The sequence below is a fragment of the Lampetra planeri genome, chromosome 5 (genome assembly GCF_965212315.1).
Source record: "Lampetra planeri chromosome 5, kcLamPlan1.2.h2, whole genome shotgun sequence".
NCBI lineage: Eukaryota > Metazoa > Chordata > Hyperoartia > Petromyzontiformes > Petromyzontidae > Lampetra > Lampetra planeri.
Window position 1 is genome coordinate 5347725 of NC_136111.1, and position 27947 is coordinate 5375671.

A 27947-nucleotide genomic window follows, 5' to 3' on the forward strand; every position below is an offset into this window, starting at 1 on the left:
GAGCAGCAGTCATAGCAGCAGCAGTATCAGCATCAGCAGTGTTAGCAGCAGTAGTATCAGCAGCAGTATCAGCAGCATTAGCAGCGGCGTTAATAATAGTATCGCACTTTGGATTGTACTACCGTTTGGGTTGTGCCGGACTGAGCGTCGTTCGACGTTTCGCCCCACGCGCTGGGAGCTTCGTCGAGAACCTTCTGTTGAAGGGACCGACGAAGTTTCCGGGGCCCGGAGCGGAACGTCGGACATAGTGCCGAACGGCTTCCATCGTGGCTGGTGGTGGCGATGTTTTAGTTGTTGAGCCTGATTTCATTATGTGCGGAGTGGTCGTGTAGCAGGTGAGCACGCTGCACTACGAACCTAGTGACCCGAGTTTGACTCACGGCCAACACCAGTGACGATTATCTGAACCGGTCCTGGGCCTCCCCTAGGTGGACTCAGCCTCAAACGAGTGCGGTGTGTAAAAACATCGCCACTGGGTAGACAAAGGCAGTCGGGCGTAGTGCTAGACTACCCACCCACCCTCGTGTGCCGTGCCGGCCTTCATCAGGGCTCGCTAACAGCACTCGCCCCAACAGTCTGCAAAGGCTACACGGGGGATATTCCTTCGTCTTCTTTGTTGCTGTTATGTGGTTGGCCGAGTGGTTGCGCGTGCCTTGGCGTGACGGTAAAGGCCCGCAGCGTTGCTGTAGGAGATGGCGCGGGAGCAGAGTTGCTCGCAGTGGAGCTGCAGGGCGTCGAGCTGGAAGAAGCTGGCAGCCGACATGAGCTGCACACGTGCACGCAAACGGGTACACAGGCACGGAGGTCAAGAGGTCGTCGAGATCGATGATGACAATGATGCCGTCGCCAACACTCGCTTCTCAAATCACCTCCTAGTGGCAAACATTGTCACGATAAAAGGCGACCAACGTACAGTCATACAAAAACAAAGATCCCCTGTATAGCCTTTAACAGACTATTGGGCAAGTGCGGTTAAGCGAGCACCTGTGAAAACCGGCATGGCATACGAGAGGGTGGCGTGGTGGTGTTTACACACCGCTCCAGGTACGCATTGAAGGTGATATGAACCGAGGGGGGGACCAGGACTGTATCAGATATCCGTCACTGATGTTGGCCACGAGCGGGAAGGGAATGATCAAAATCCACTGTCGACCAGGACTTGTGTGCTCTCCCTCCTTCACCAACCTGCACTGGCCAGCTGACCAGCGTGGAGAGGTACGGCCAAACAACCCCCACGTCTGACATGGCATGAGGAGGTTTTTATCTGCCAGTGGCTTTATGGAAGGTCAGTGAATTACTACTATTGTTTTATGGCATTATTTTCTAGGCCCCATCCAATCCCTTTCCAGTGGAGTTATTGGCTTATTACTCACAATGAATAATCTAAACAGATTTCTTAAACTCGGCCATCTCTACCGTACTATATTTCAATATCGGTGTTTATGATACACAACTGATAGTTGCGCATTTTTACCGTTTGTACAGCAATATTATCACAAAACCGCACGCGCACACATACAATGACGTATACACAAGACAGGTGGCATGAGCCACGCTGTCAGTGATCCAGTTCTGCTCTCCTTTCCTTACCTCCAAGATGTCTTCGTCTGCTATTTTGACCTCCTCCACGCCGCCGTAATACACGTAGCGCATTAAGAGCTGTGAGACACAACAGGGCGCATTGTGTAAGGTTCCATTTATATATTTATTTTTGCCTCTAGTGGGGGTCCTTCTGCCAGCGGTGGCACGAGCAATTGCAGGGTCGCACCTTTACCTTTGCTACCTTGTTTACTTTAATAGTGCTATCGTAATTGCGCTACTCACATATTTTGCTTAGCCCTTCCGGTGCGTGTCTGCACATAGGGCAGTCCAGGTTTGGCACCGCAGAGTCCAAGCGGTTCCATAAAAATCTGTCCCGGTGTCCTGAAGCTTTTCGTGAAATCCCAGACTTTGTACCCTCAATGCATACATACTTGTACAATTACATGCGCACATATCAACAACACGTGACTGCTGACCCACCTCGAGGATGTGGTATTTGATTTCCCCGATCTCAATGCTCCGACACTGATCCACAGAAGAGCCCCCGCCGGTCAACAGAGCCTTGAATCTGTACGACAGACGAGGCGCGAGGTTGTGGGTATGAAATGTGCAGCACGTCGTTTTTATTTTCTGTTTTACAGTCTCATCGTGACTATGGGAACCTCATTTGCCAGTAAAAAATATGATAATTGGTTCTTTACCCTTCTATCTGGCAACAAAACTGACACCTTTTTATTATTTGGTTCTTTCGGTTAAGTCACGTCTAAAGATAAAATAATAAATTATTTAATTTAATTTATTATTTTATCTTTAGACGTGACTTAACCGAAAGAACCAAATAATAATTCCTGCAGTCACGAAAGTTCTAAAATTAAGATTGACACCTTTTTACAAGGAGTCATGTTTGCATAGACCGCAATACCTGCAGTCATAATACAAACAAAGGAACATAACTCTGATAATGTGCACTGTCCTTAAAGTTGATTGATCCACACCCGAGACAGCTCATTGTAAAAAGGTGTCAGTTTTGTTGCCAGATAGAAGGGTAAAGAACCAATTATCATATTTTTTACTGGCAAATGAGGTTCCCATAGTGTAGATGCTTAACCCGAGCTCTCATACTCTGATGGTGCATTGTCTTTGAGTTGTGCGCCTTTTGGCGTCATCTGGTCCAACCCATATGAGACTAGGCTCTAAGGAAAGCTGTCTCGGGTGTGGATCAATCAACTTTAAGGACAGTGCACATTATCAGAGTTATGTTCTTTTGTTTGTATTATGACTGCAGGTATTGCGGTCTATGCAAACATGACTCCTTGTAAAAAGGTGTCAGTTTTGTTGCCAGATAGAAGGGTAAAGAACCAATTATCAGTCTCATCGTGATAAAAGTCAGGCACAGCGATTCGCAGGTGCTTGGCCTCCCAGGGCAGAATGAACGCGAGGCGCACGATTGGGCAGGCGTTGCACGACTTCGTGGCAGCGGCGGGTGTCTTACCGTGGCGAGGCGGTCACGAGCAGCACCTTGTGGGCGTAGAGAGGGCGGCCCTCGGCTATGAACGTCACGTCCGACATCTCCCGATTGTTGACGAAGTGCGGGTCTGCGAGCGCCCACGGGTTGCGGCGGGAGAGTGAGTGTCGGTTAAGTGGCGTCAGCCGCACCGCGAAGATTCCGACACCGATGTGGGCTCTGGCCAGCAGATGACAGTGTTGAGCATTGCCCCCCGCCCCCCTGCCTCATACACGTGGTGGATGTTCTCCGGGCACTCTGGGTTTTTTTTGGGCTCCGACGCGAGGGCCAAACAAATCAACTGACGGAAACGGCCAAACATCACCAATGCAGGACCCTCTTTGAGAATGAGTCTTGCGAATCAGTGAGGCTTTACCCAGGTTAAGTAAGCGACGTTAATTTACACACACGAGCAACGTCCAATAAACAACAAGCGCCAATGCTTCGTCGTGAGAATGAGTAGCCCCCACTCGTTTCAGTCTTTGTGAACTACCGGGATCCCCAAGTCTCTCTGCATTCAAACTCAGATGCGTGTGAGTTTGTACATCTCGAGATTATTCATCAGTGGACCGGAATATCGCAACGGTTTATACAGAATGTGTGGTGTGCAAAACTTTGAACCTGACGTCGTAGGTGACAAAAATAGCGTGGTGTCCTTGTAGAAGCCTCACGTTCTAGGACTGGGCTCCAGAACGTAAAACGGTTTCTATACCTTGCCAGCACCACGCCCGGCCGCCTTTGTCTCCCCACAACCGCACCAGGTGCTCATTCGTGGCTGAGTCGACCTCGGGGAGGCCCAGGACTGGTTCAGATTATAATCGTCACTGGTGTTGGCCATGAGCGGCGAATCGAACCCGGGTCGCCGGGTCAGTAGGGCAGCTCGCTAACAGCTACACTTCCGCGAAAGAAGTTCAACACACGCACACGTACACGCACGCACGCACACGTACACGCACACGTACCGAGCCGGGCCCCCAACGGGGTGTGGTCCTCGGGGATCTGGGGCACAGGCTGCGGTCCGTAGCACTGGCTGAGGATGTCGGCGACTCTCTGCGTGATCGCCTCGTTCTGGTGGTTTACACGCGCACGCACGCACACAACGAGCAGACGCAAAAGCCACGCAGAAAAATAAAGCACGCGCGTTTTACGAGCGCAGAAATGATCATAACCGCGCCAGGTGAGAGGGAGTCTCCGGCCTGTGCCTTGCAGCCGACCCCATGCCACATGGCCCACGGCCACACGAGGCCTACCACTTCGAAACGGCGTGCAAACGATATTTAACCTTGATTTGAAGCTTTCGTGACTGCAGGAATCCATACTCTTATATTTAACCGTCGCTGCGAGCGCCTTTAGCTGGAGGAAATGGGTACTGAGAGGAGGGGGGGGGGAGATAATTTTGACCGGGCAATGACGTGTTGCTAATTTCCACGTCGCGCTCAGTCACTTATGTCACTGCATTGGCAGAAGTGACTGCGGTAAGTGTGTGTGTGAATTCACGTGTGGCCTTGCCAAAGGTATTTGAAAGTTCTATTCAGCCCTAAGTAGGGAACAGGTTACGCACCCCCTGTTGTACACAAAAAAGTTCATTCATACACATACGTGCGTGCTGCGAAGTACACCATAAGAACACCACGTGGTAATTACAATTGTCATCACAGTCTGCACTGATGTGAAACTGGGTTTCATGCCACACGATACACACTTAGTTACTTTGACGTTCCTTAAGCAAGCAACTTTATACATATTCTTAGGTTTTTTCGGTAAAGTCACGTAGGTAAAACATCAAAATTAATGAAAATAAAATAAAATAAAAACAAAAATCACGACGTTTCGGAGGCAACACAAGTCTCCGTCATCAGGTGGGACCGTCACAGCCGAATTAGCAGCTTGATGCAGCTAATTCGGCTGTGACGGTCCCACCTGATGACGGAGACTTGTGTTGCCTCCGAAACGTCGTGATTTTTGTTTATATTTTATTTTATTTTCATTAATTTTGATGTTTTACCTACGTGACTTTACCGAAAAAACCTAAGAATATGATTCCTTGCAGTCACAAAAGCTTCAAATCTAGAACTTTATACATTTCATCGCAATCAATTGTGACACAACCTCTTGTAGATTCTCGGGCAAAGTGCAATCAGAGCAGTCTTCACTAACGAATGTGCCCAAAATTAACATACTCTGGTTAACAAACCCAGGTTAACAACAACAATCACTGCCATGCACCACCGCGTGGTGTTGACGTCACCACGATGCTTGTTCCAGGCTATGTTCACTTTGAGGCCTCATCAAATGGAATGTTCGCTGGCAGCAGTTCACAGGACGGACCCATGTGTTTTGCGTTAAGTGATATAGATGACTGGCAGATGCACCACCTGTGCTCCCCACTGCACCAACTTTCCGTGTTTTAGGCCGCCCGGCGCTCTGCTCGTTGTTGCGAGCACCATTCCTCCACCCTCGTTAAATGCTGGAGAGCTGTGCCCTCAAACTGCCCAGCACCATCTTTTTACGAGCCTCCTCAACAGGAGGTTCCAGTTGTCGGCAAGTCCAATCACTCCTCCACCCTCCTTTAATGTTGGGGAACTGCGCCCTCAAACTGCCCAGCAGCATCTTTTTACGAGCCTCCTCAACAGGAAGCTGCAGTTGTCGGCAAGTCCAATCAGCTCCAAATCAGCCCGTGCCACATCAGCCCATCGCTCACAACCGCCCAACCTCCCGCAAAGTCTCAGATGAGGCCCTGTCCCGTTCTCTTTAGTTCTCAACCGGTAAAACTAAACCTCACCGCGGTCAGCCACAAATCATCATCACACGGTCACTTGTATACAGGGTGCTTCAAAAAAATGTGAACACACCCAAGAATTTGCAACGACACCACAAGAAATGTGGCCTCCGGGCTCTGGAGACCACCTGGAGACGATTCCAGGCAATATGCGTTGACAACGATGGCGAACAAGTGGAGACTCTTCGACTTTTTGAAGCGATTAACATGCATTTGTTATCGTGTTACAGTGCATATTATTACCCGTTCTTTTCCCATTAAATACGACAGTCCCATAGAAGTGTTAACATTTCTTTGAAGCACCCCGCATATACACACGCGAGCGCGTTGGTGGGCCGAGGTTAACCGACGCCCCCCCCGCCCCCTCCAGCCCGTTACCTGCTGGCCTCGCAGCATGTCGAAGAGCAGGGGCAGCCCGCGCGCCAGCATGAGCTCCGTGAAGTGGACGCCGCCGGCGCGCACGCTCGCAAACTCGTCGAGCAGCGCCATCGTCACCGCGGAGCGCGACTGCACGCACGACGTGTGCAGCGACTCCAGCCACACGTGCAGCGTCCACGGCACGTCTGCACACGTGGCACACGCAGCACGTAGACATCCGCACACGCCACGGAATGAAACGGCGCACAGAAGATCCCCCCGTACGGCCTCAACGGACACTTGGGGCAAGCAGCACCGTTAGTGAGCAAGTACAAAGATCCCCCGTTTAGCCTGTAACAGAACGTTGGGGCAAGTGCTGTTAGCGAACACCGATGAAGGCCGCAGGGTGCGCGAGGGGGTGGGTGGCCAACACCGCGCCCGACCGCCTTTGTCTCCCCAGTGGTGATGTTCACACACCGCTAGTGAGCACACACACAGACAGACACACCAGGCTATGAGAATGATTCTTACCCTTGCCGCGCAGCTCCATGGTGACGTCCAGGTGTCCATGCTCGGCGCTGTGGTACATGGCCTCCTGCAGGGCCCTGACCCTCACCCGTCCGCCCTGACCCTCCGCCGAGACCCCCACGCCAAAATCCCCGGGGCCGCCCGCGCCCTCGGCGAGGATCTCCTCCAACGACAGCACGTCCTCCTGCTTCTTCTCGGGCTGAGACAGCAGCTTGCGCAGGACGTTCCTGAAATGGCAGCCGGTGGCGGCATCAGTCACGGTCGGCCGTCGCACGTTCGACGTTGTGTTCAATTGGTTGTTTTAAACGTACGCGGCGTGTGTTGTGCGTTCTGTGCGTATGTGTGTGTTGAGGTTTGCGCAGCAGAAAGAGTTAATGGCAGCACCAGAGTTGTTCTTTATATTCTTACTTTGGGATACCTTTCACAAGCGGCCGTTGTTATAGGCTAAAAGCTGGAATGTATGAGAATGGTTCTGAGGCTTGTGATATTTTTCAAGAAAAACACATTTATTGAAGTGACACTTTGCACCTGTGAGTGCAGAAACGCTCTGTGTTCCCCGACAACTTAATATTAATTATTCGAACAAAATACACGCATGCATGGTTGCTCTGAATGTACCATATTTGGAAGTAACGTTTTAAGTTCCAGTCGAAAATACTTAGAAGCTATTCAGATTTCGCCTTTGGTCTTCCAATTCAATTTTGATCGGCCTCACCCAGTCGTCGGACATGACTGTACAAAGACATTCTTGTTCATAAGCAAACTCACTAACTCAGCTCATGCTCAATGAGTGCGGAACAGTAGCACGGGCGTGTCACTGCAGAGCAGTGGCACGGGGCGTGTTACTGCAGAATGATACGTCAGCATTTTGTTGCCGACCAACACGCAGTACAATCTAAAAACACATCGGGAGCAGCTATTCAAAACAACCGTGGAAACCTACGCAGTCCAGAGTGCTGCACTGGAGCTCGCGGTCTCACCTACATTTAGCGCGTGGCCTCCTGCCCTCACTCAAGCCCAGTCTCACCTGTGCCCATGTGACGCTGCCTGGCTGAAGGAGTTCATGTCCCCTGGAGTGGCGGCGGCGATGCCGTTGCGTTGCACCGTGCTCACGAGCGCGTTGGCTCCCTTCGCCAGCAGCAGGCTCACCAGCTCGTAATTACCTGGCGACATACAAAGAAAGACAAACATTCCCCCGTGTAGCCTTAACAAGTGCTGTTAGCGAGTACCTATGAAGGCCGGCACGGTACATGAGGGGGTGGGTGGCCAACACCGGGCCCGACCGCCTTTCTCTCCCCAGTGGCGATGTTTTTACACAACGCACCAGGTGCTCATTCGACGCTGAGTCCACCTAGGAGAGGCCCAGGACCGGTTCAAATAATGGTCACCGGTGTTGGCCGTGAGCGGGACTCGAACTTGGGCCGCCGGGTTCGTAGCGCAGCACGCTAACCCCTACACTACTATCTCCCCCAAAACGTACATACACACACACACATTTCACACACACACATTTCACATACACACATTTCACATACACACACATTTCACGTACACAAACATTTCACATACACGCACACATTTCACATACACACACATTTCACATACACACACATTTCACATACACACACACACATTTCACATACACACACATTTCACATACACACACACATTTCACATACACACACACACATTTCACATACACACACATTTCACTTACACACACATTTCACACACACACATTTCACATACACACACATTTCACATACACACACACATTTCACATACACACACACATTTCACATACACACACATTTCACATACACACACATTTCACTTACACACACACACATTTCACATATTTTCTATTGCCAACCCGGGAGGCCCCGGGTTCGTAGCTCAGCGTGCTAACCGCTGCACCACCGCTCCCCATACACACACAGACACACGCGCTTCGCATCACAGCTCAAAACAAAAACTAAAATTCCTGCGCGCGTTGCCAACTCTGATAAAGCAACGGCGGCGTATCTCTGCGCGGCTACGCACGTTTGTTTCAAGCGCAATCAAGCAACCGCTATGTTGTGGTCGATGAGATGAACTGGACGAACTTGCTCGGGTCGTGATAAAAACATCCAAGAACTCACAGGGAGATTATGACAATGATTGATCCACAGTAATACCACAAGGCATGTGTGTGTGTGTACTGGGTACCAGGGAACAAAAGAAAACCCAACCACTCACGAAGGGACTCGCCCAGGCACGTTTGCAGATGTTGCGCAGATAGCTACGTCGTCACTGGACGTGTAAGCAAAATCCCCGCAAAGTCAAAGCAAGTGCCGATGTTGGGCTCCAGATGTATTTGAGCTCTAACGTGTCTCTTGTGGCGGCTTCACGTGCGTGCAGGCGAGGGAGTGCGGGCGAGCGTGTGCACGTGTCGAGATACGCGAAGCAGTCGTCCGCCAATCCCAGCTCTACCATCGCCAGCAGCCACAGCTACATTCTTGGCCAAGATGCACGATACCCACGTCGATATCGGCTATCCAGCCGGATTATCTAGGTGTGCGTCCATGACAGACGCGGGCACAACGTACGTAGCCAGCCGTGCTAATCTCGGAGGTGCGGGGAAAGCACAACAGACTAAACACAAAAAGCAGTACTAAATAAATGAGTTTTTAATCTCGCGCGTACACGTGTGGATGATGCACGCGCGAGTCGCGTGCGTGTGCGAAACGCAAAGGGTGCGCACTCGAGAGATGTGCGGACGAGCGAGCGAGCTAGCGAGAGAACCGCGTGCAGGACGTTACTGGGGAGCTGCGGAAATAGTGAGCGCGTGAAGAGGTGTGGACGCATCAGCGGACGTGTCCACCGATATGTAAACATTCATTGAGCCCATGTGAGAGAGGCAGGCAAGGGTGTGCGCGCCGTGAGAGGTGTGCGGATGAGAAAGGTGTTCACATCGATGACGGTGCGTACGCGGGAGGCGCGTGTGTAGGTCGACTCGGCCTCAAATAAGTTCCATGTGCTGTGTGTGTGTAAACGTCGGCACGAGGGAGAAAAAGGCAGCCGGGCGTGGTGTTGGCCACCCACCCCCTCGTGTGCCGTGCCGGCCTAAATAGGTGCACACTAACAGCACTTGCCCCAACAGTCTGTTACAGGCTGCACGGGGGGGGTAATTGTCCTTGCGTGTCGCGAGAGCGAGCGTGGTGTCACAGGTGGACGTGTACACGGGCGAGGGTTGTGCACGCTCGCTCCACCGACCTGCGGCCGACGCGAGCTGCAGGGGCGTCTCGGCGTAGTTGGGATCGTCCGTGTCCTTGAGTGACCCCTCCACGTTGGCACCGGCCTCCAGCAGCAGCTACCGCAGCACAAAACGTCACGGTGATTAATTACAAGCGTTGTCCACAGGCTGCCCATGAAGCGGACCCAACTTTTGTTGGCCGTGGAAGAGACGATGGGCTGAGTTGCTAGCCTTCCCGACTGAGATACGTATTTATGTTTGCATGCTGAACTTCTTTCGCACCGTACGTAGCCAACCATGCTAATCGGCGGTGCAGGGGAAGAACAACAAACTGAACACAAAGAGCTGCTCTAAAGAAACGAGTTTTCAATTTAGATTTAAAAGTGCCTTGCTCCAGTGGCTTCCTTACAGTGGAAGGAGGAGTGTTCCGGACGGCTGCAGAAGCGCTTCTGAAAGCGCGCGATGCGGTGACCACCGTCTTTGAGATGATGGTTAGCCAAAAGCCGCTGTGAGAGTGACCGGAGTTTGCGTGATGGTTTATGCTCCATGTCCAGTAGGGGCGGGTAAGAATGTTATAACAACAATACGATAACATGATAGGAGTGTAAAGTTCAAGAAAGGTAAACAAATCACCCAAACACATACAAATGAAATTAAACCATTCCCATTGTACAAGGCAAAGCCCACTGAGGTATTAACTTATTTTTCAGAAGCGACCTGGCCACAAATGATATCTCAATAAAGTGGCCCATCATTTGGAGATTTAAAGCATCCTTAACGGTTGCAACCCAATCAGCGGTGCTGCCTGGCACGAACGTTTGTTTGACACCGGCCGGTCGGCCACGTGACCCCTGATTATACCTGGGCTATGGAGAGGTGCCCGTACAGGGTGGCGAACGACAAAGCCGTCCAGTGCCTCGTGCCCGGGTGCACGGACGGGAGCACGTGGGGGTCTCCCGGCACCTGAGATGTGAGCACACAGACACGCAATTAAAAACTATCAAACGATTTTTATTTTATTTTACCAGGCAGTAAGACCCCCAACTGAGCTACTGAGCTCTTTTTCAGAGGCGACCTGACCACGTGTGATGGCTCAACAAAGTGGCTTATCACGTGGAAATTTACAGCAGCCAAATATCTCTGAACGCGTGTTGATGCTAAATGTGGATGGAAAAACCAGAGGACCCGGATAAAAATCCACGCGACCACGGGGAAAACAACCCGCAAACTACAAATATACAGCAGGCGTCAGGGTCTGGATCGAAGCCACGACCTCCTGCAGACCAGACGGTGGTAGTGCGTTCGCCGCTTTGTTGCCGATGTCCACGGCTTCGAATGGGGCGGCCTCCCTGGTCAATGCTGCGGTGAGCAGTAACGGGACAAGAGCCACGCCTCGTCCGCTTCACAGTGGACGTCAGAGATCCCGTGACGTCATCCGTAAGGGTGGCAGGCCATAGTGTGCAGCGTCAAGGTCCAAATTTGTGACTTGTGCAGTGTGTGCTGTGTGGGTGCGCTTGGTCTGCACGGTGTATGCAGTGTGTGCAGCGTGTCTATAGTGTGAACAATGTGTGTGCTGTGCAAGCAAGCACCTCCATGTCCAGCCTCGCGCCGGCGTCGATGAGCATCTGCACCATGGCCTCGTCCCCGCATGCGCAGGCGTACATCAGCGGGGTCATGCCCTTCACAAAGACGAACACACCCGCGGACGCATTAGAGATGTAAACGACGCGTCGACTCGTCAATTAACATCGTTTCGTTCGCCCGCGTAAAAAACAAAAAATCGCGTCTGTTAGAATCAAATACAGCACGCTAAATAGCTCTTATCTCAGCTGTGTGTCCCGGGCTGCCCAACACCAGTCTCAACATTCATTGCAGAGATAAGGAGGTTAACGTGCCTTCGGGGCGCACATTTAGAGCACCCATCTCTTTCTTTTCCCCTTGGCCGCAACCAGCTACCTGGTCATTGAGCGTGTCGACCCCGGCGGGTCCCAGCAGGGCGATGGCCTGCTTCACCAGGTCCGTGCGGCCGCAGTTGAGCATCCGGAACGCGAGGTCCTGCAGGAAGCGGCCCTCGGCCGCCCGGGCGTCGAGACGGCGCCAGGCGCAGAAGCAGTCGTCCGTCCTGCGTTGACGACGCACGCGCAGGTAGGCGCGCGTGCACACAGCAATGTGCGCACACCACAGACACACACGGACACCTCTGATTAGCGCGGTTGGCTTCGAACGGTGCGAAAGAAGCATGAACAATAAGAATATATTTTACCCTTTCTGGCAATAAAACAGGTGTTAAGATGTTCAAACACCAAACAGACACCTTTTGCAAGGAATCCTGTCTGCATTAACCACACGTACTTGTGGTGAACTTGCAAGCAAAACATGCTCTGATAATATTTGGCATTGTCTTTGAAACTGATTGGCCTACACCAGAGACAGCAGCCTTCTTTATGGCCTAGTCTCACCAGTGTCAGACCGCAGAACGGCAAAAGGCGAACAGCACAAAGCCAATGCACGTATCAGAGCAATTATAACTCGGGGGGGGGAGGGGGGGCAGCTATGTCACGTGACCTTTTGTTGCCAGTCTCACAGTATGAAAAATAAGGGCAGGTATATTGCCAGGGTTTAACCGCGCGTACTTGAGCAGGCGCGGCTCGCAGTCGACGCCAGGCAGGAAGAGTCGCGCCGCCTGCCGCACGTCGTCGCTGTCCACCGTGAGGCCTCGCCGGTGGGCCGCGTGGGCCATCGCCACGCGCATCCACTCCATCAGCGGGGGCCGCAGCACGAACGGCCTGGGGGGGGACACGCGCGGCGGCCGTCAAGAAAAAAAACACCTGGCCTCACCCGCCGACAAAACAACTAAAATGTTCTCGCGAATCGTTTTGTGTCGATCTGTATCGAGCGGCCCCAATTCAGAGGGGCCGCTCGACAAGCAATTATGGAATTTGTACGTGGGGTGATAGTGATCGAGATGAGTGGGGTTGGTATTATTATTCAAAGTGGTGGTGGAGTTATGGTGACAGGAGAACAGGTGGGAGTGGATAAGGAGGGGTTGGGGTAGGAGTCGTGATAGGGGTTGGGGTCGTGATAGGGGTTGGGGTAGTGATAGGGGTAGTGATAGGGATAGTGATAGGGGTAGTGATAGGGGTTGGGGTAGCGATAGGGGTTGGGGTAGGCCTGGTCGTAGCTCGGGGGCAGGGAGTAGCGGTAGCAGGATGGGTTTAGGAACTATCGTTGGGGATTGTGGCGAGGTTTTTTTTTGGTTTTAATTGGACCGGCCACTAGAGGTCCCCCTCTCAGCCATCAGCGCCTGATATTGTCCACCGACCGCGCTGTTTGCTAAACTACAACTCAAACGTATCATGAGCATCGTCTTGGAGAATTCAAATAACAAAGTAAATAAGCACACGATATGTCTCCACACATTCCGTCTCTCGGTGTAAACAAAACGAAGGCATTTCTTACACACACCCATCAGCCGCTCGGTCTTCTGGGAGTCCATTTCAGCAGCATCGTACCAAGACAAGCAAACTCTGGACCGGTTCATATTCTTTGGGTCTTTCGGTAAAGCCACGTAGATAGAACAATTAAATAATAAAAATGAAAATAAAGTGAATAAAAATAATAACATTTTATTCACTTTATTTTCATTTTCTTTTTACAATAACATTTTATTCACTTTACTTTCATTTTCATTTTTATTATTTTATTCTATCTACGTGACTTTACCGAAAGACCCAAAGAATATGAATTCCTGCAGTCACGAAAGCTTTAAGTCAAGATCTGGACCGGTTATTTCACATACAGTGTCTCATCAGCAGATTCAGGCTTGTTGAATTAATCACTGTTAATCTGGCTGGCTCTGACGAGAATAGTTTACTTTCATGAATTGTATTATCCATGTTATCACTGTAGTTACGATCACAAACACAATCAGCATTATCACTGCAGTATCAGGGCGATCTATCAGGCACCGTCGTTAACAACGCTCGACTCCTACCGCACAAAACCGCGAGTAGAAATCTGGGCCAAGGTTTCACCCAGCCTGTCAATCCTTCTGGGGTGGATAAAACAAATGCTAGTTAGTCAGAGGTCATACGTGGTCGTCCTGTGGTAAAACTGGGCCCCTTGCTATCGCAATGTTGTGCTTTTCACCACTATTTCCGGACACAACTGGCTCGTAAAAGAGCCGAGGGACCGTGCCAATGAACGTTATCATTCACGCACTCATTGTTGATTTCAATCACGTATCTACTGCTGGATGAGGGCCTTATTCTTATTGTTTCGGCCATGAAGGTGTTTCGACCAAACTTCACCAAGCTGGTCAATGCGGGTCGGTGACGGGAAGGGCCCAAGACCCAGGACTCAGAAACTGATGTTGGCCATGACCAGAAATTTGATTCCCCAGATCGCAGTCTTCAGAGTGCAGCGCGCTAACCACCATGCCACCACTGGGATTTGTGCGCATTTTGGTAAATCCGGACATAATATTCGTAGGTTCTCAACAATGTCATTTGCATAGATATTCCAGAACTAAAGCCGAATGGAGAATATTTATTTTACAATGTGCCGCATGTTTGGTCAGATGAATGTACGTGCATCTCTCTGTGCATACAGGGCCGTGTCATCCCATAACCCATAACCCCCCCGGGTCTGTCCCGTGACCTCGTACCGGGCGAGCCTTAAACACTTCACGTGAAACCCTCAAAGTGCATCGAGCGCGGCGCAAGCACTGTGGTCACATCACCGCCGCTTAGTGGAGGAAGGATTACAACATAACACGACAACAAGAGGTGATTTCTCGACAGCGACATGTGCGGCCGTTGACCGCAGGATCGGTCCTCCCTGTCGCAGGAGCTAGGCAACCCGCGGCTCCGGAGCCGCGTGCGGCTCTTCAAGCGGCCGCTTCGTCACGTTGGGCACGCGCATTGGCGACCCTTGAAGTATTGAGTCGTTTTTGCCAAATTCGATTTTTTTAAAAATCGCTCTTCTTGTTACTTTTGATTGCCGGCCGCTGTCCCATCGTGTCTTGCACATCACGTCGTCACGCGCGTTGTTGCGCGTGCGCGTTGTTGCGCGCGCGCGTTGTTGCGCGCGCGCGTTGTTGCGCGCGCGCGCGCGCGCGCATCTCGGTCCCGTTGCCCGTGAGAACTTTTAAACTGCTCGCATCCATTGGGCAAGATGTGGTTCCAGAAAAATTAAAATGAAATGGAAATAGGAAAATAAACACAAGGTCCTAATGATTTACTGGAGGAGGAGGGGCGGGGGTGCATTGTGGGGGGGGGGGGGTAAGCACAAGAAGCTGCTTGCCTTTAATAAGGCTGCCGTGTTTACGTAAGGGCGCGTACATCACAGCGGACGTATTCGGTAATAAAGATAAACAGAGCTGGGAGGGCCTCATTATCATCGCTTATCTCTTCCTCCCATCCCATTCACTGCGCGGCTCCCCGTTTCTCACAGCGCATGCAGCAGCTACTGGCGACAGCACCACTGCCCACCACCGCCCTCATATCACTGCTGCTTGCTGCTGCTACGAGTTATTCAGAATGCATTCTCGACCATACATGCACAGCCCCGTTGGTGAATCCGCTGCCTGGATGAGCACCGGCCCCAGCCTCGACTCACGAACGCGTCCCGAGTCAGTGCCCAGGTGTTTGTGAAGTTCGTGAGGTGGGGGAGCGTAGATGCGTGCAGCACAACCACGGACTTGGCCGCTCCTCCGCTCTCTGCTGGCTGACCAGCTCGCAGCAAGAACTCCCTCGGCTGGTGATGGTTCGTCGGTTAAGAGGAGTTGGACTCTTCGCTGTCGATTGGGAAGGATTGGGCGAGCAAGAGCGTTGATGCCAGAGGACAGCCACTTTTTTTCCTTCCCACAAATGATATTGAGCCTGATCGAAATGCTTTTTTTTTGGTCTGTTTGGTCAATTTCTGTTGTATATGTGTATGGTGAACTTCTTTCGCACCGGGCGAAGCCAACCATTAAGGGATTGGGGGGGGGGGTAAGAACCAAATTAAATGTTTGTTACATATTAAACCATGATCAAAATATTGTAACACCCTAAATATATTGTATACAATATTGTATTGAGTATACAGTACCATATATATTGTATTGTTTAAGGATTAAGGATACAATACGATATTGTGTATTGTACACAGCATTGTATTGTATCCTTAAACAACAGCAAAAGAAATGTCTCGACGTTCCCCAGGTCGCCCGTAGCGACGTTGTCGCTTCAAGCTCTTCCATGGATCTCATCCCTCTGCTGCTTGGACGACGGACACCGACTGTGGGGCTGGAGGGCACCTGGGGGATGCTCCTCTCCCCCCCCTGCCCCCCAGGGATTAACCCCCCCCCCCACACACTTTTCCGAGAGCTTTTACTGCCCTCGTGAACCTGATGGGCCATTTCCTGCATTAGGGTAATTGTCAATGTTTACGCTTTGTTAATGCGCGAGATTTCCTGCTAAAATCCTGCCCCCCCCCCCTACCCCGGGCGGACTCCCACCGTGTCACGAGCCCAGCCCAGACCCCCACAACAACAATAACCACAACAACGACAACAACAACGACGACGACATCGACAACAACAACGACGACGACGTCGACCCTCTGTCACCGTTCTTTTGGACCGCTCGCATGTGTCGACCGAAGCACGCCGGCGAAATTTCAGTCCGTCAAACAACAACAACATCAACAACAACATCAACAACAAACAACAACATCAACGACAACAACATCAACAAACATCAACAACAACATCAACGACAACAACATTAGCAACATCAACAACATCAACAACAATATCAACAAACAACATCAACAACAAACATCAACAACAACAAACAACAACATCAACAACAACAACATGCATCAACGACAACGCGTCTCCACGTTGCACCCCCCCCCCCCCCCCCCCGTGACGTCTCAAGACGTCTCGGCCCTCGGTTGTCTTCGAATTCGGAGCGTGGCACGCTAACCCTCACTCCTCGTCACTTCGTGGCCGGGTCACATACACACACCACACACACACACCACACACACACACTGGTCACACACACACCACACACACACACACCACACACACACATCACACACACACACCACACACACACACCACACACACACTGGTCACACACACATCACACACACACTGACCACACACACACACCACACACACACACACACTGGTCACACACACACCACACACACACACTGGTCACACACACACCACAGATGCAACGCAGCTCCATCATCTTTACAAGGAGCACCCCTCCCACTCCCCCATCTGTGGCTCCGTCGCTCCGGTGCCGGGAATGTCATCGTGGCTGTTTGTCGTGTGAGACAGCTGCCATTTACCATCGCCAGGCTTTTAATGGTTGGGACATTTTACTGCGAACACAACTGTGATTTTTTTTTTAGTCTAAAAGATATTGATTACTTTCAGTCCATTAATCGATTATATAAGTGCTGAAACTTCCCCCATCCCTCTCTCTCTCGATATATATGCGTCTTATGGGAAGGCCTGTTAAATAAATGGAAGTGCCAAAAGGATACTTAACCGGATGGACCTAAACACATTTGGGGAATTGCGAAAGGTCATTGTAAGTCGCCATCGTCTGGACGTGAATGTCCCAATAGTGATGCAGAGTCATGACGACGATGATGATGCGCATGAGACACCCAACGGCTGAACGACGAGGCGGTTGCATGTGGGCGACAGTACAGCAAGTAGGTGTCCAATAAACAATCTGCGCAGTATCGTGGAGCCCGAGTGTCATTCTCCAAGTGATTGGACTTCCTCCCGCGTAAACGTCAAACCAAAAGACGAACGTTACGAGCATCCAATCGTTCTGGTGAAGAAGCCCACAAAGTCGGTGAGCGTCTGACAGCTCGGTTATTCTTGCGCGTGGAGGTGTGGTGAAGCAGTCGGCAGCAGACGGTGGCGATGAGCCCTACAGCCACCTGAGTTTGACTCCCCGCCGTGGCTATCATGCGGGGCGAGCGGTATCTGAACCACTTCCCGGTCCCCACCGTCCTCGACCCGCGATCAATAATAAACGTTTGTCGATATTTCTCAATCTTGATTTAAAGCTTTCGTGACTGCAGGGATTCATATTCTTGGTTCTTTCGGTAAAGTCACGTAGAAGGGAAATAATTAAATAATATACATATAAAACAATAACAATTCTCACGACGTTTCGACTGCAACACGAGCAATCATCAGGTGTGAAATCCACAGGAAGAAAATTTGAAAAAAGTGTGTTGCAGTCGAAACGTCGTGAGAATTTTTATTGTTTTATATTTATATTATTTTATTATTTCCCTTCTACGTGACTTTACCGAAAGAACCAAGAATATATTTCTCAATCTGTATGCAAAAAAAACTTACTGGAATAAACACACACTTGTGAACGCCAGTAGACGTTTCTGTGCTCAATGTTTCTCTATGGATGTTTCAAGCGGGGGAGGGAAAGAGAGGGGTTGGCTTGCTCTGAATTTTGACTTTAACTGATTGAGCCGAAAGAGAATACAAACAAAAAACATCTATTACTGGGCATGGCATGACATTACGTTCACTTAAAGTCAACAACCACTGCCCTTTGCTCAAACGCTTCAGAACACTTGGATGCATATTGAGGCAGGAAATGTGTTTTCCTGCCTCATGTTGCTGTGTTTGTGAGTCTTGATTTGCATCAACTTGTCTGGGTGATTCTGGAGGTGGATGCTTATGGCAGGGAACTAAAGCAGCCTGACTTCATACGGCGTTTAAATCCAAGTTGAAACCACCCACAGCTAACCTGGACTTTACAGTTTAGCGAGTACGGCCACCAATGATGGCACGAAAACATCTGAAAGATATAAATGACGGCCAATCTAAACTGCGTCACCAATTTCAATAGATGAGGTAGTGTGAACAACTTAAGATCATGTGAATGAGGTCGACATTTCCATAATAAATTACCTTTGATACAACAATTTTGCTTATCGGCGCTGACTGTCCACTCAGCAGGATCACCATCAACCAGGTGACCAGCTCACTGATCGCAAGGCTGACCGAAATGAGAAAACTAAACACACGGTCATCGCAATCACCCAGAATGCATCTGGCCTCATCAGATCTCAGAAAGCAAGCAGTACTGAGCCTGGGTAGTGCTTAGTTGGGTGATCAGCATGCACAACCAGATTGTTGTAGAGTTTGCGGGGCCACATGATGGGTGGCAGAGGGGAGTGCAGCAAAATCCATGACTGGACTGAACTTTAATGCTTGTGCATGTTATTCATCACGAGCCTGCACTGCCCAGCTTGGCGATGTCTAGCAAAACAACCCCTGCATGCATAACACAGGTCGTTAAACCCACCACCACCCAACACAGCCAATCAGTAAGGTTTGTCACGTAAAGAGAACGTGCCAATTCGTTGCTAGAACAGCACACGGGTGTGTTGGAGAGCCAAGCCACAACGTTTACAATCTGAGTACGACGTTTCGCCAGTAATTACAACCGGCATCATCAGGCGACAGCCAGATTTGGGTGCCGCCTGATGATTCTAACTGGCTGTGTCGGGTGGTGGCGGGTTTAACGACACATTTATACTTACGCGAACTAACCAAAAAAAAACTCTATTATGGATGATATTGGTCGCGAATGCCTACGTGTTAAACTAACCCCTGCATGATTCGTTTTGTATGTACGTTTAACTTCTGTCTGTATGTAGCCGACCGTGGTAAACGGAGGTGCGGTAAAACCGTCATCCAGCGGTTGATGTACAGACAGACGTGAATAATGACTTGGGGCATTAGTAATTCTTCTCATGGAACGTTTAACAAGTTGCCTTAGTGTGGCCATTTGAGCCACGTGTGTGTTTCCACTGAATCTTAAACAATACAAATACTTCTCAGTTTGGCTTCGTCAACTTACCGTGACCCACAGCGCTTGTGAAAATATTTTCTCTTCTTTTTTTTACATTTTAAAATAATTGCCGTTATTCACTCTCTCGCTCGCGCACTCACTCACTGGGATTCCAGCGCACACCTAACACACCCCATGTGATCGGAGGGGCCCAGCGTGATATCGAGTGTGATTAAACCCCCAGGCATGTAACCACTGTTGTAGTGACCGCTCACAGCTCCCATTCGTCTTCATCATCGTTATTCAATCTTTGTCAAAATTAATTGTTTTCATCATCCTCTTTCTCATCTACAATTGTTAACATTGGCGCTTGGATACTAATGATATAAGCCACTTTGTTGAGCTATCATTTGTGGCCAGGCCGTTTTTGAAATAGAGCTATATAGCTCAGTGGGCCTTACCTAGTAAACTAAAAAAATTTACATAAATAGTGAAAATAGTTACTAATTGTTATTGCAATAGTTGGTCAATGTTATGCCTGGCCCCTAGACAATTCACATGTTTTCACAAGAACTCCAAAATCCCTGATTCAATCATTATAAAGCTTAGCACGCAGCTTACCAATACCGTTGCCAACAATTACATCATTATTTGTGGGTAAGATTGGCTACAAAACAACTTGACAATAAACATTTCCCCCACTGCGTCACCACCGCCACCCTCACCAAAAAATTCCAAAGTGGAACTTATATCTGCCTCGGACAAATTGTCAACCCAATCATCATCATCATCATATATGTATGTTGAACTTCTTTCGCACCGTATGTAGCCAACCGTGCTAATCGTCATCACAAGATGCCAGGGTAGTGGAGACACGCGCGCAAAACAAGCTTCTTACATAAGCGACTTTAAATGATTATTTGTAACTAATGTGACAGCGTGATAAGGATGGCCACAGTCGGAGGGGGTGGAGAGAGGTTTGAGGGGGAGTGGGTGTGGATGCGAGAATGTGGGCGGATGGGGTGGTGAACATGCACATTTATTAAACAGAACTAAAGATGCACGCCTTGATTTATGATTAAAAATATAAAGGCGTCGGCTTTAATCTTGCTGGCTACCAATAAACGCATGCTTACTTCACCATATCTTTGCGCGTGGTTATTTATTCTATTATTATTCAAGAAAACCTTGTTTACCAAGTCTCAACAATTTCAGGACAGATCTGCATTGCCACATTTGGCAAGGACACACTTCACGCTGAAAGGGTCCATACACAATGGGTTCATGAACCCACTTGCTGTACTGCCGTCTAATGGTCGTTTCAACCACTGTCACCTCGGGGTCAGAGACGAACGGGCTCGGTGGCAAAACCATCGTGCAAATCTAACGTGCACTTCGCCTAGCGGCCTTGCCCAGGTTTGAGGTGTTTCGTTTATGAGCACACCAGCAGAGCGACGTGTGTTAAACTCCTCATAACATGACCTAGGGAAGGCCCAGGATCGATTGAGATCACCGTCACGGGTGTTGGCCGCAAGCAGGAATAGAACTCTGCTCGCCGGGTTCGTAATGCAGCACGCTAACCGCTGCGCCACCGCTTACACACAAGATAAAGACAAAGGTGCCCCAAATAGCCTTAACATACTGTTGGGGCAAGTGCTGTTAGCTAGCGCCTATGAAGGCAAGAACGGCACACGAGGGAGTGAGTGGGTGGCCAGCACTACGCCCGGCCAGCTTCGCCTCCCTAGTGGCGATGTTTACACATCGCATGAGGCACTCATTTGCGGTGGAGTCGACCTAGTGGGGCCCAGGACCGATTCAGATAATTTGCCCCGGGTGTTGGCCATGAGTGCGAATCGAACTCGGCTTCCCAGGTTCGTAGCGCAGCGTGCTACCCGTTGCACTACCGCTGCCCCCTAACACACACAACACGCACACACGTACACACATTACGCGCGCACACTCTCACACACACACACACTGCCCCCTCCCCTCGCACCCACCCCCGTCTTCCTCTCTGCGCTCACCTCTCATAGGTGAGGCTCAGCTTGGGCGGCTCCAGGTTGGGATCCTCGATGCATTCCATCCGCGGGCAGCGCATGAAGTAGTAGAGCGCGTGCAGCGAGTCCCAGCCCCAGGCCGCCTGCGTTGGGGCATTCGCGTGGGCTGCCCGCGAAGGGCTGACACCGACGCTCGAGCCGCCGCCGCCGCCGCCGCCACCGCCAAACCTCGCCAAGTGATGCATGGCGCGAGAGACCAGGTCTCCTGGTGGGGGTCCGGGACAGACGATGCGACGCACGTTACTTGGGTGGTGGGGGGTCACGAGGATGTCGAACGATACCAACGGGCACAGAGTCAACCCCCCCCCCACCCCAGAACTGGCTTCGAACGGCGAGAATTGTTTTAGGGGGTTTTGTTTTCTGCTGCCGTGCGGCTCTCCCGACGTGTTTTTTCGGGTCGTCACACGTGTGGCTCATAACGGGTTCAGGAGTTTTATAGCGCGTGCGCTGTGTGGTTACAAGCGCAGCGTGAAACCGTGTCACCGTTCACCGCGTGCGCCGAGTTGCGCAGGGTGCTGCACGTGGACCGCTTCTGAACGGCCAAAGCTGTTGTCGCCGACAAATTTAGCTTCCAAGAGGCACGACCAGATGCGTCGAGATACCGTGAAACCTTGGGGTGGCTGTCGTGGTGTGAAGGTCGCCGCGCTAAAACTTGCAATCCAGGGGACGCAGGTCCGATTTGATCTCATGGAGCGCTGGTTGAAACAATGGGGCCAGGTTTTTTAAACCTCCCCCCTTCCAGCAGTGTCAATGGGTGCACCACAATTAGCTAATCCATCGGTAGGTCACGTGTGGTGGGGTAAAGAGTAGGAAATCCCACCGCTTAGAAAACGTCAGAGCAGTGTGACAAAAAAAGGCCAAAAAACCTCTCAGAAGGGCTCACACCCACAAGTAGAGGCCCTTTTGTCCAGCGGTAGTGTGAGTAAGCAATTACAGGTCTGCACCTTTGCCTATTACCGTCATCCTGTACGGAGCATTGTATGTAAAGCAGCATCTCACAGCGAAAGGAAACTGCGCGCCAAGTCGACAAGATCGTGACTCGTTCCGCCAAAGGCCTTCCACTGGTTGCCAATTGGTCATTGCAGCAACATCGAATTGCTTCCCACACATTGCAAGTGTCACAATCACTGGCAGAGGGGGGCATGACAAAAGTAATCACTATTTATACATCAAGCAGAACACTGGGTCCTGGCAAACGACCTCAGCTTAGATGCAGACAGAGACAACACACAATGGCTCCCACACGAAGTCTGATAGACACTCGAGGGCAAGAGCTGTGTGAATGGCCAAGGCCATTCCATAAGCAGCGGCGTTTGAAGCTATTCAGTGCTTTGTATTGAATACAGATACTAGTATATGCTTTGCTTTGAATCGCGAGGAGGAGACGGTGGCTATGAGCGGGACACATGTGCAGGATGGGGGGTGGGCAGGATGCTAAGATGGGCATTCGAGTGGCGCCCAGAGGTGAGTGACCAAGAGGAAGACCACGAGAGCAGACGGTGGGATACTCTAATCGTGGTGCTCGGAGGTCAGGTTTTGTATATTTATTTTTATTTGAATGTGTCACGAGGTGACGTGCCATTCCAAAAACGACGCCGCGTTCGCGGAGCCTCGTGCCGCGTCGCTGAAAAGCTCCGGAGAGACGAAGCTGCAGAAGTTACATCTGGGGAAAGTCCAAGAGCCCTCACCCTCTTTCAGCCGACGGGAGATTATTGGGTTGAAAAGTGGAAGTGCCTCAAAGGGGCAGCAGCATGGGTCATGAGAACTACTGTGGGTGACGACAGACCACGTACATGACTCGAATATTACCAAAAAAAAATCTTCACATTTATAATATTTAGGGAGCATAGGAATTGATTATAATCGACGATGCACCATTGCACCGCCGATGCATAGTATCAAGGCGACACACCCGATGGGATATCGCAACATGGAATCGTCGTCGTTTACGTTTCGCTTGGCGATGGTTGCTCAACCCCGAGCCCGGCACACGACTGCTCGCTGAGGCTAGGTTTGGGGGAAGGCGCCCCCCTCCCCCCGCCCCCCATCCTCCCGAGACTCACCGAGCTCGGCGACGCTGCCCACGTAGGTGGCGAGTAACGACTGGTCCAGCGTGCGCAGCTCTGCAGCGCCGTACGGCTCCACGGACATCGTCCCACCGGCGCCGCCTCCTCCAGCCATCGATGCCGCCCGCTCTTCGAACGCGCTGAAGTGCAGCGGCAGTGACAGCACACCTAGACGGAGACAAGGGTGGGGGGGGGGAGGAGCACGGTTATGGCCTTGCAGACACGTGCAGGAAAAGCGTGACCAAGCAGGCGTTGAAACTCTCGTTTTGAACTCTCGTTTTGAAGTGTCGTTATACCCGCGGGAGAGCGGGTGGCTCGCCATCGGAAGGTAGCAGAGTTCAAGTACTGGTTGAGGTTTGACTTGGCCCATCATCCCTCCGGGGTCGATAAAATAGGTAACCACTCTGTGTGGAAATCAATGGAGGTTATCCTGCCCGAGACTCGTCCCCATCGTAAGAATGTGGAATCTTCACGACTGGCTGTAAACGGAGAGGGATGAGCACCGCCTCAGTGCTCATTGGAGCAAGAAATCGCTTTTGTTTGCGAAACTAACGCACTCCGCCATAGACGCCACGCGCTAGGCACGGTCAGCGCGCCGCACATGGCAAAACGTATCGGTAAGATTTATTTAAATAATAACGGGAGTCGCTCCAGGTCAGCTCCGTACACTAGAGGAACAAAAATGAACACGTTTCAAAAAAATACATTGAAAAAAGCCAGAAAAACTGCCCATTTAAAGAACGTCAAATTAACGACTGGAATACAAAAGCGCGGGATGACATGAACTTCTTTGTAAGATATGCGTGTGCGAGCCCCCATGTGACTGCCCCACTCGATCGTCCCTCCGTGCTCATCGGCGGCCCGGGTCAAGTCTTTTCTGTTCGACGCCGCGACGACGCGATCGCTCGGAGCACTCGGAGAGATTGAAATCTTAAAAAGTTACACACGGAGCTTTATTTTGCTCCTTTATTATTCAGCCTCACTTCCGCTGGGACCGGGAGCTCTCTTGTGTGTTAGTCCTAACGCTGCTCGCCCGGTACTGTGTTTTTAGGCATATTTGTCATAATGTTCACGACATCAAAGCCGACACAATACGCAAGAGACTGGTGTACACACACACACACCACACACACACACACACTTACCACACACACCACATGCACACCTACCACACACAAAATACACCCACCAGACACCCACCTACACCACACATACCCACTTACCATCATACAGACGCACCCATCACACACACAACAAACACAAAAATTCCCCATATAGCCTTCAGAGATTGTTGGAGCAAGTGCTGTTAGCGAGCACCTATGAAGGCCGGGACCGGCACACGAGGGGGTGGGTGTCCAGCAACATGCCTGGCCGCCTTTGTCTCCCCAGTGGCGAGGTTCACACACTGCTTGAGGTACTCATTTGAGGCTGAGTCGACCGAGCGGAGGCCCAGGGCTGGTTTAAATAATCGTCACCGGCGTTGGCCGAGATCGGGAATCGAACTCGTATCGCTGAGTTCGTAGAGCAGCGTGCTAACCACTGCAACGACCACCCAACACACACACACACTTACCACACACACACTCACCACACGCACACCTACCACACACACACCAACCACACACACCCAACCAGATTTGCTTGAAACCCAGTGCCGCTGGCTATGACCAGGTGCTCATTTTATATGTAAGCTGAACTCGCAGAATCATCGGCCAGGCTCTGATACCAAATGAAATTCAAATGCAAACGAAACCTAAGGGACTGCGTTAGCAGTGGCCTATTGATGCGAAACAAAGGCAGATCCATTTATAAGCACCCAACTTGAATAAACGTGGAAATATTACAAGGAAAATAATATTGTGTCTCAAATCCTCTGCCCATCTCCTCCCGCCAGTCTCAGTAAGGAGGGGGTCATCGGATATCAGTGGGGTATCTATAAATGATTCACCCTACACACCACCATACACATGAAAACACACGAATGCTTAGAACACAAGGGCCACTGCTCTTCTGCCTGAAAGAAGGAGCAATACCTAAACACGTGGAGTTGTCCCAACCTCTCCACTTTCCAGGTTGCCTGGGATATAAATGCAACATTAGCCGCGGCGCACAAAATATGTCACGGTGCAAAACGCACTGGCAAAACAGAAACCGCGCGCAAAATCCACGTGCGCATCTGGACGGGGTGCGCACGTGCTTCACGCATAAACAGAAACACATGGACACACGTGCACACACTTACACCTGAAACGCGAAACAATCCGCGCGGTGTCAGAGCAAAGCGCCGGCGCAGATGTGCACCGTGCACGCGAAGAACGTGCCCCCACGCGTCCAGGCGCCCAGCTCCTACTACCACCACCACGACGAAGCGCAGTCACGGGCGCTCACGCGAAGCCAAGGGACGGGGCAGAACCTCGCCCAAGACGAAGATCCCCCCGTGTAGCCTCGGCAGACTTTTGGGGCAAGCGCTGCGTGCGAGCACGTACGAAGGGCGGCACGGCACACGATGGGGGTGGGGTGGCCAACACCACGCCCGGCCGCCTTTGTCTCCCTAGTGGCGATGTTTACACGTCGCACCGGGGGCACTCATTTGAGGCTGAGTTGACCTAGGGGAGGCCCCAGGACCGATTCAGATAATCGTCACTGGGAATTGATCTCAGGTCTCCGGGTTCGTAGGGCAGCACGCTAACCGCTACGCTACCGCTCCCCGCCCACACACACACACACGCCTGTGCATGCACCGACACACATGCCCGCACGCACGCGTACACAGGAGAAAGCAGGAAATAGCAGGAAGTAATCAGAGCAGGCAGTGCGAGTTGTGGGTACGTGTGTGTGTGTGAATGGCGAATGTACACATGCACATGTGTTTGCTGTGCAATATGCATTCATGCAGGTACGCGAGCCGTCTGGGATATAATGATGCATGTGTGTTTGGACGTGCAGGTGTGTGGTCATGTTGATGTGCGTGTGTGCGGGGAGCGGTGGTGTCGCGGTTCGCGCGCTGCGCTACGAATCCGGCAGCCCAAGTTCGATTCCCGCTCAAGGCCAACACCAGTGACCATTATCTGAATCAGTCCTGGGCTTCCCCTAGGTCGACTCAGCCTCAAATGAGTACCTGGTGCGTTGTGTAAAAACATCGCCACTGGGGAGACAAAGGCAGTCGGGCGTGGTGTTGATTCACCAACCCTGTCTCGTGTGCCGTCCCGGCCTTTATAGGTGCTCGCTAACAGCACTTGCCCCAACAGTCTGTTAAGGCTATACGGGGGATCTTTGTCTTTGTGTAGGTACTTGAGGTCAAATTCTATTAAAAACATTGGGAATTAATTGACAGTAAGACTACACGTACGGATATAAATATTTCTTTTTTTAAAACGTCGCAAGTTGATTATCGACAGCGCTGCATAATGAAAATACAACACACGGGTTGACTGCCAATACACAGGTCACTGGAAGGGTTGATGGCCGATATGAATGATGGAGTGGCAGCAAGAGTGTTCAAAGTCACGGTAAATCAGAAACCTCCTTGGTCTTTTACTGACATACGTAGGTGCGTTATGCATTGTATGGGCTCAATAAAAGCATTCGTTCTAACAGTTTATCCTGTTAAATTGGCAGGATATATATGTTTCCATACCTATGCACACACGTGCGGATGAATACAGTTACCAATTACAACCTGGCTAGAAAAGGATCTTTGTCTCTTTCTGCGCACGCGTGTGTGCGCGCGTCCACGCGTGTGTGCGCGCGTCGACGCGTGTGTGCGCGCGTCCACGCGTGTGTGCGCGCGTCCACGCGTGTACGGCTGTCTGCGGATTGTATATAAACCCCTGCCAAGTCAGCCAAGATTTCCGAGGTCGCTCCGTTTGGAAACATTTTGTAGAGTGGGGGGCGGCGGGGGGAGGGGGGGGTGGGTGTGAATGTCAATCAAACGGGGTATGACCCTGGGGCCGGTTAATGCGGGTTGACAGCGAAGCCTGGGACGAAATGCAGACCGTTCGCTCGCTGTGTCGGAATAAGTGCACGGAGGTGCG

General features: G+C 51.1%; 1 protein-coding gene across 1 annotated transcript in view; it reads right to left on the minus strand.

Annotated features, from left to right (window-relative positions):
- The window catches only part of LOC144718723 (ankyrin repeat and BTB/POZ domain-containing protein 2-like), a 102195-nt gene continuing 74248 nt past the window's right edge, over window positions 1-27947 (minus strand). The window contains exons 5-19 of the mRNA XM_078594200.1: window positions 23911-24081; window positions 21815-22052; window positions 12579-12731; window positions 11902-12067; window positions 11535-11624; window positions 10807-10908; window positions 9966-10062; window positions 7738-7873; window positions 6714-6937; window positions 6204-6388; window positions 4009-4114; window positions 3035-3137; window positions 2023-2110; window positions 1591-1659; window positions 1-766 (exon numbers count right to left, since the gene is read on the minus strand). Coding sequence (XP_078450326.1) covers window positions 623-766; window positions 1591-1659; window positions 2023-2110; window positions 3035-3137; window positions 4009-4114; window positions 6204-6388; window positions 6714-6937; window positions 7738-7873; window positions 9966-10062; window positions 10807-10908; window positions 11535-11624; window positions 11902-12067; window positions 12579-12731; window positions 21815-22052; window positions 23911-24081 — 2072 coding nt within the window. The 3' untranslated portion in view covers window positions 1-622. The remainder of the gene's footprint in view (window positions 767-1590; window positions 1660-2022; window positions 2111-3034; window positions 3138-4008; window positions 4115-6203; window positions 6389-6713; window positions 6938-7737; window positions 7874-9965; window positions 10063-10806; window positions 10909-11534; window positions 11625-11901; window positions 12068-12578; window positions 12732-21814; window positions 22053-23910; window positions 24082-27947) is intronic.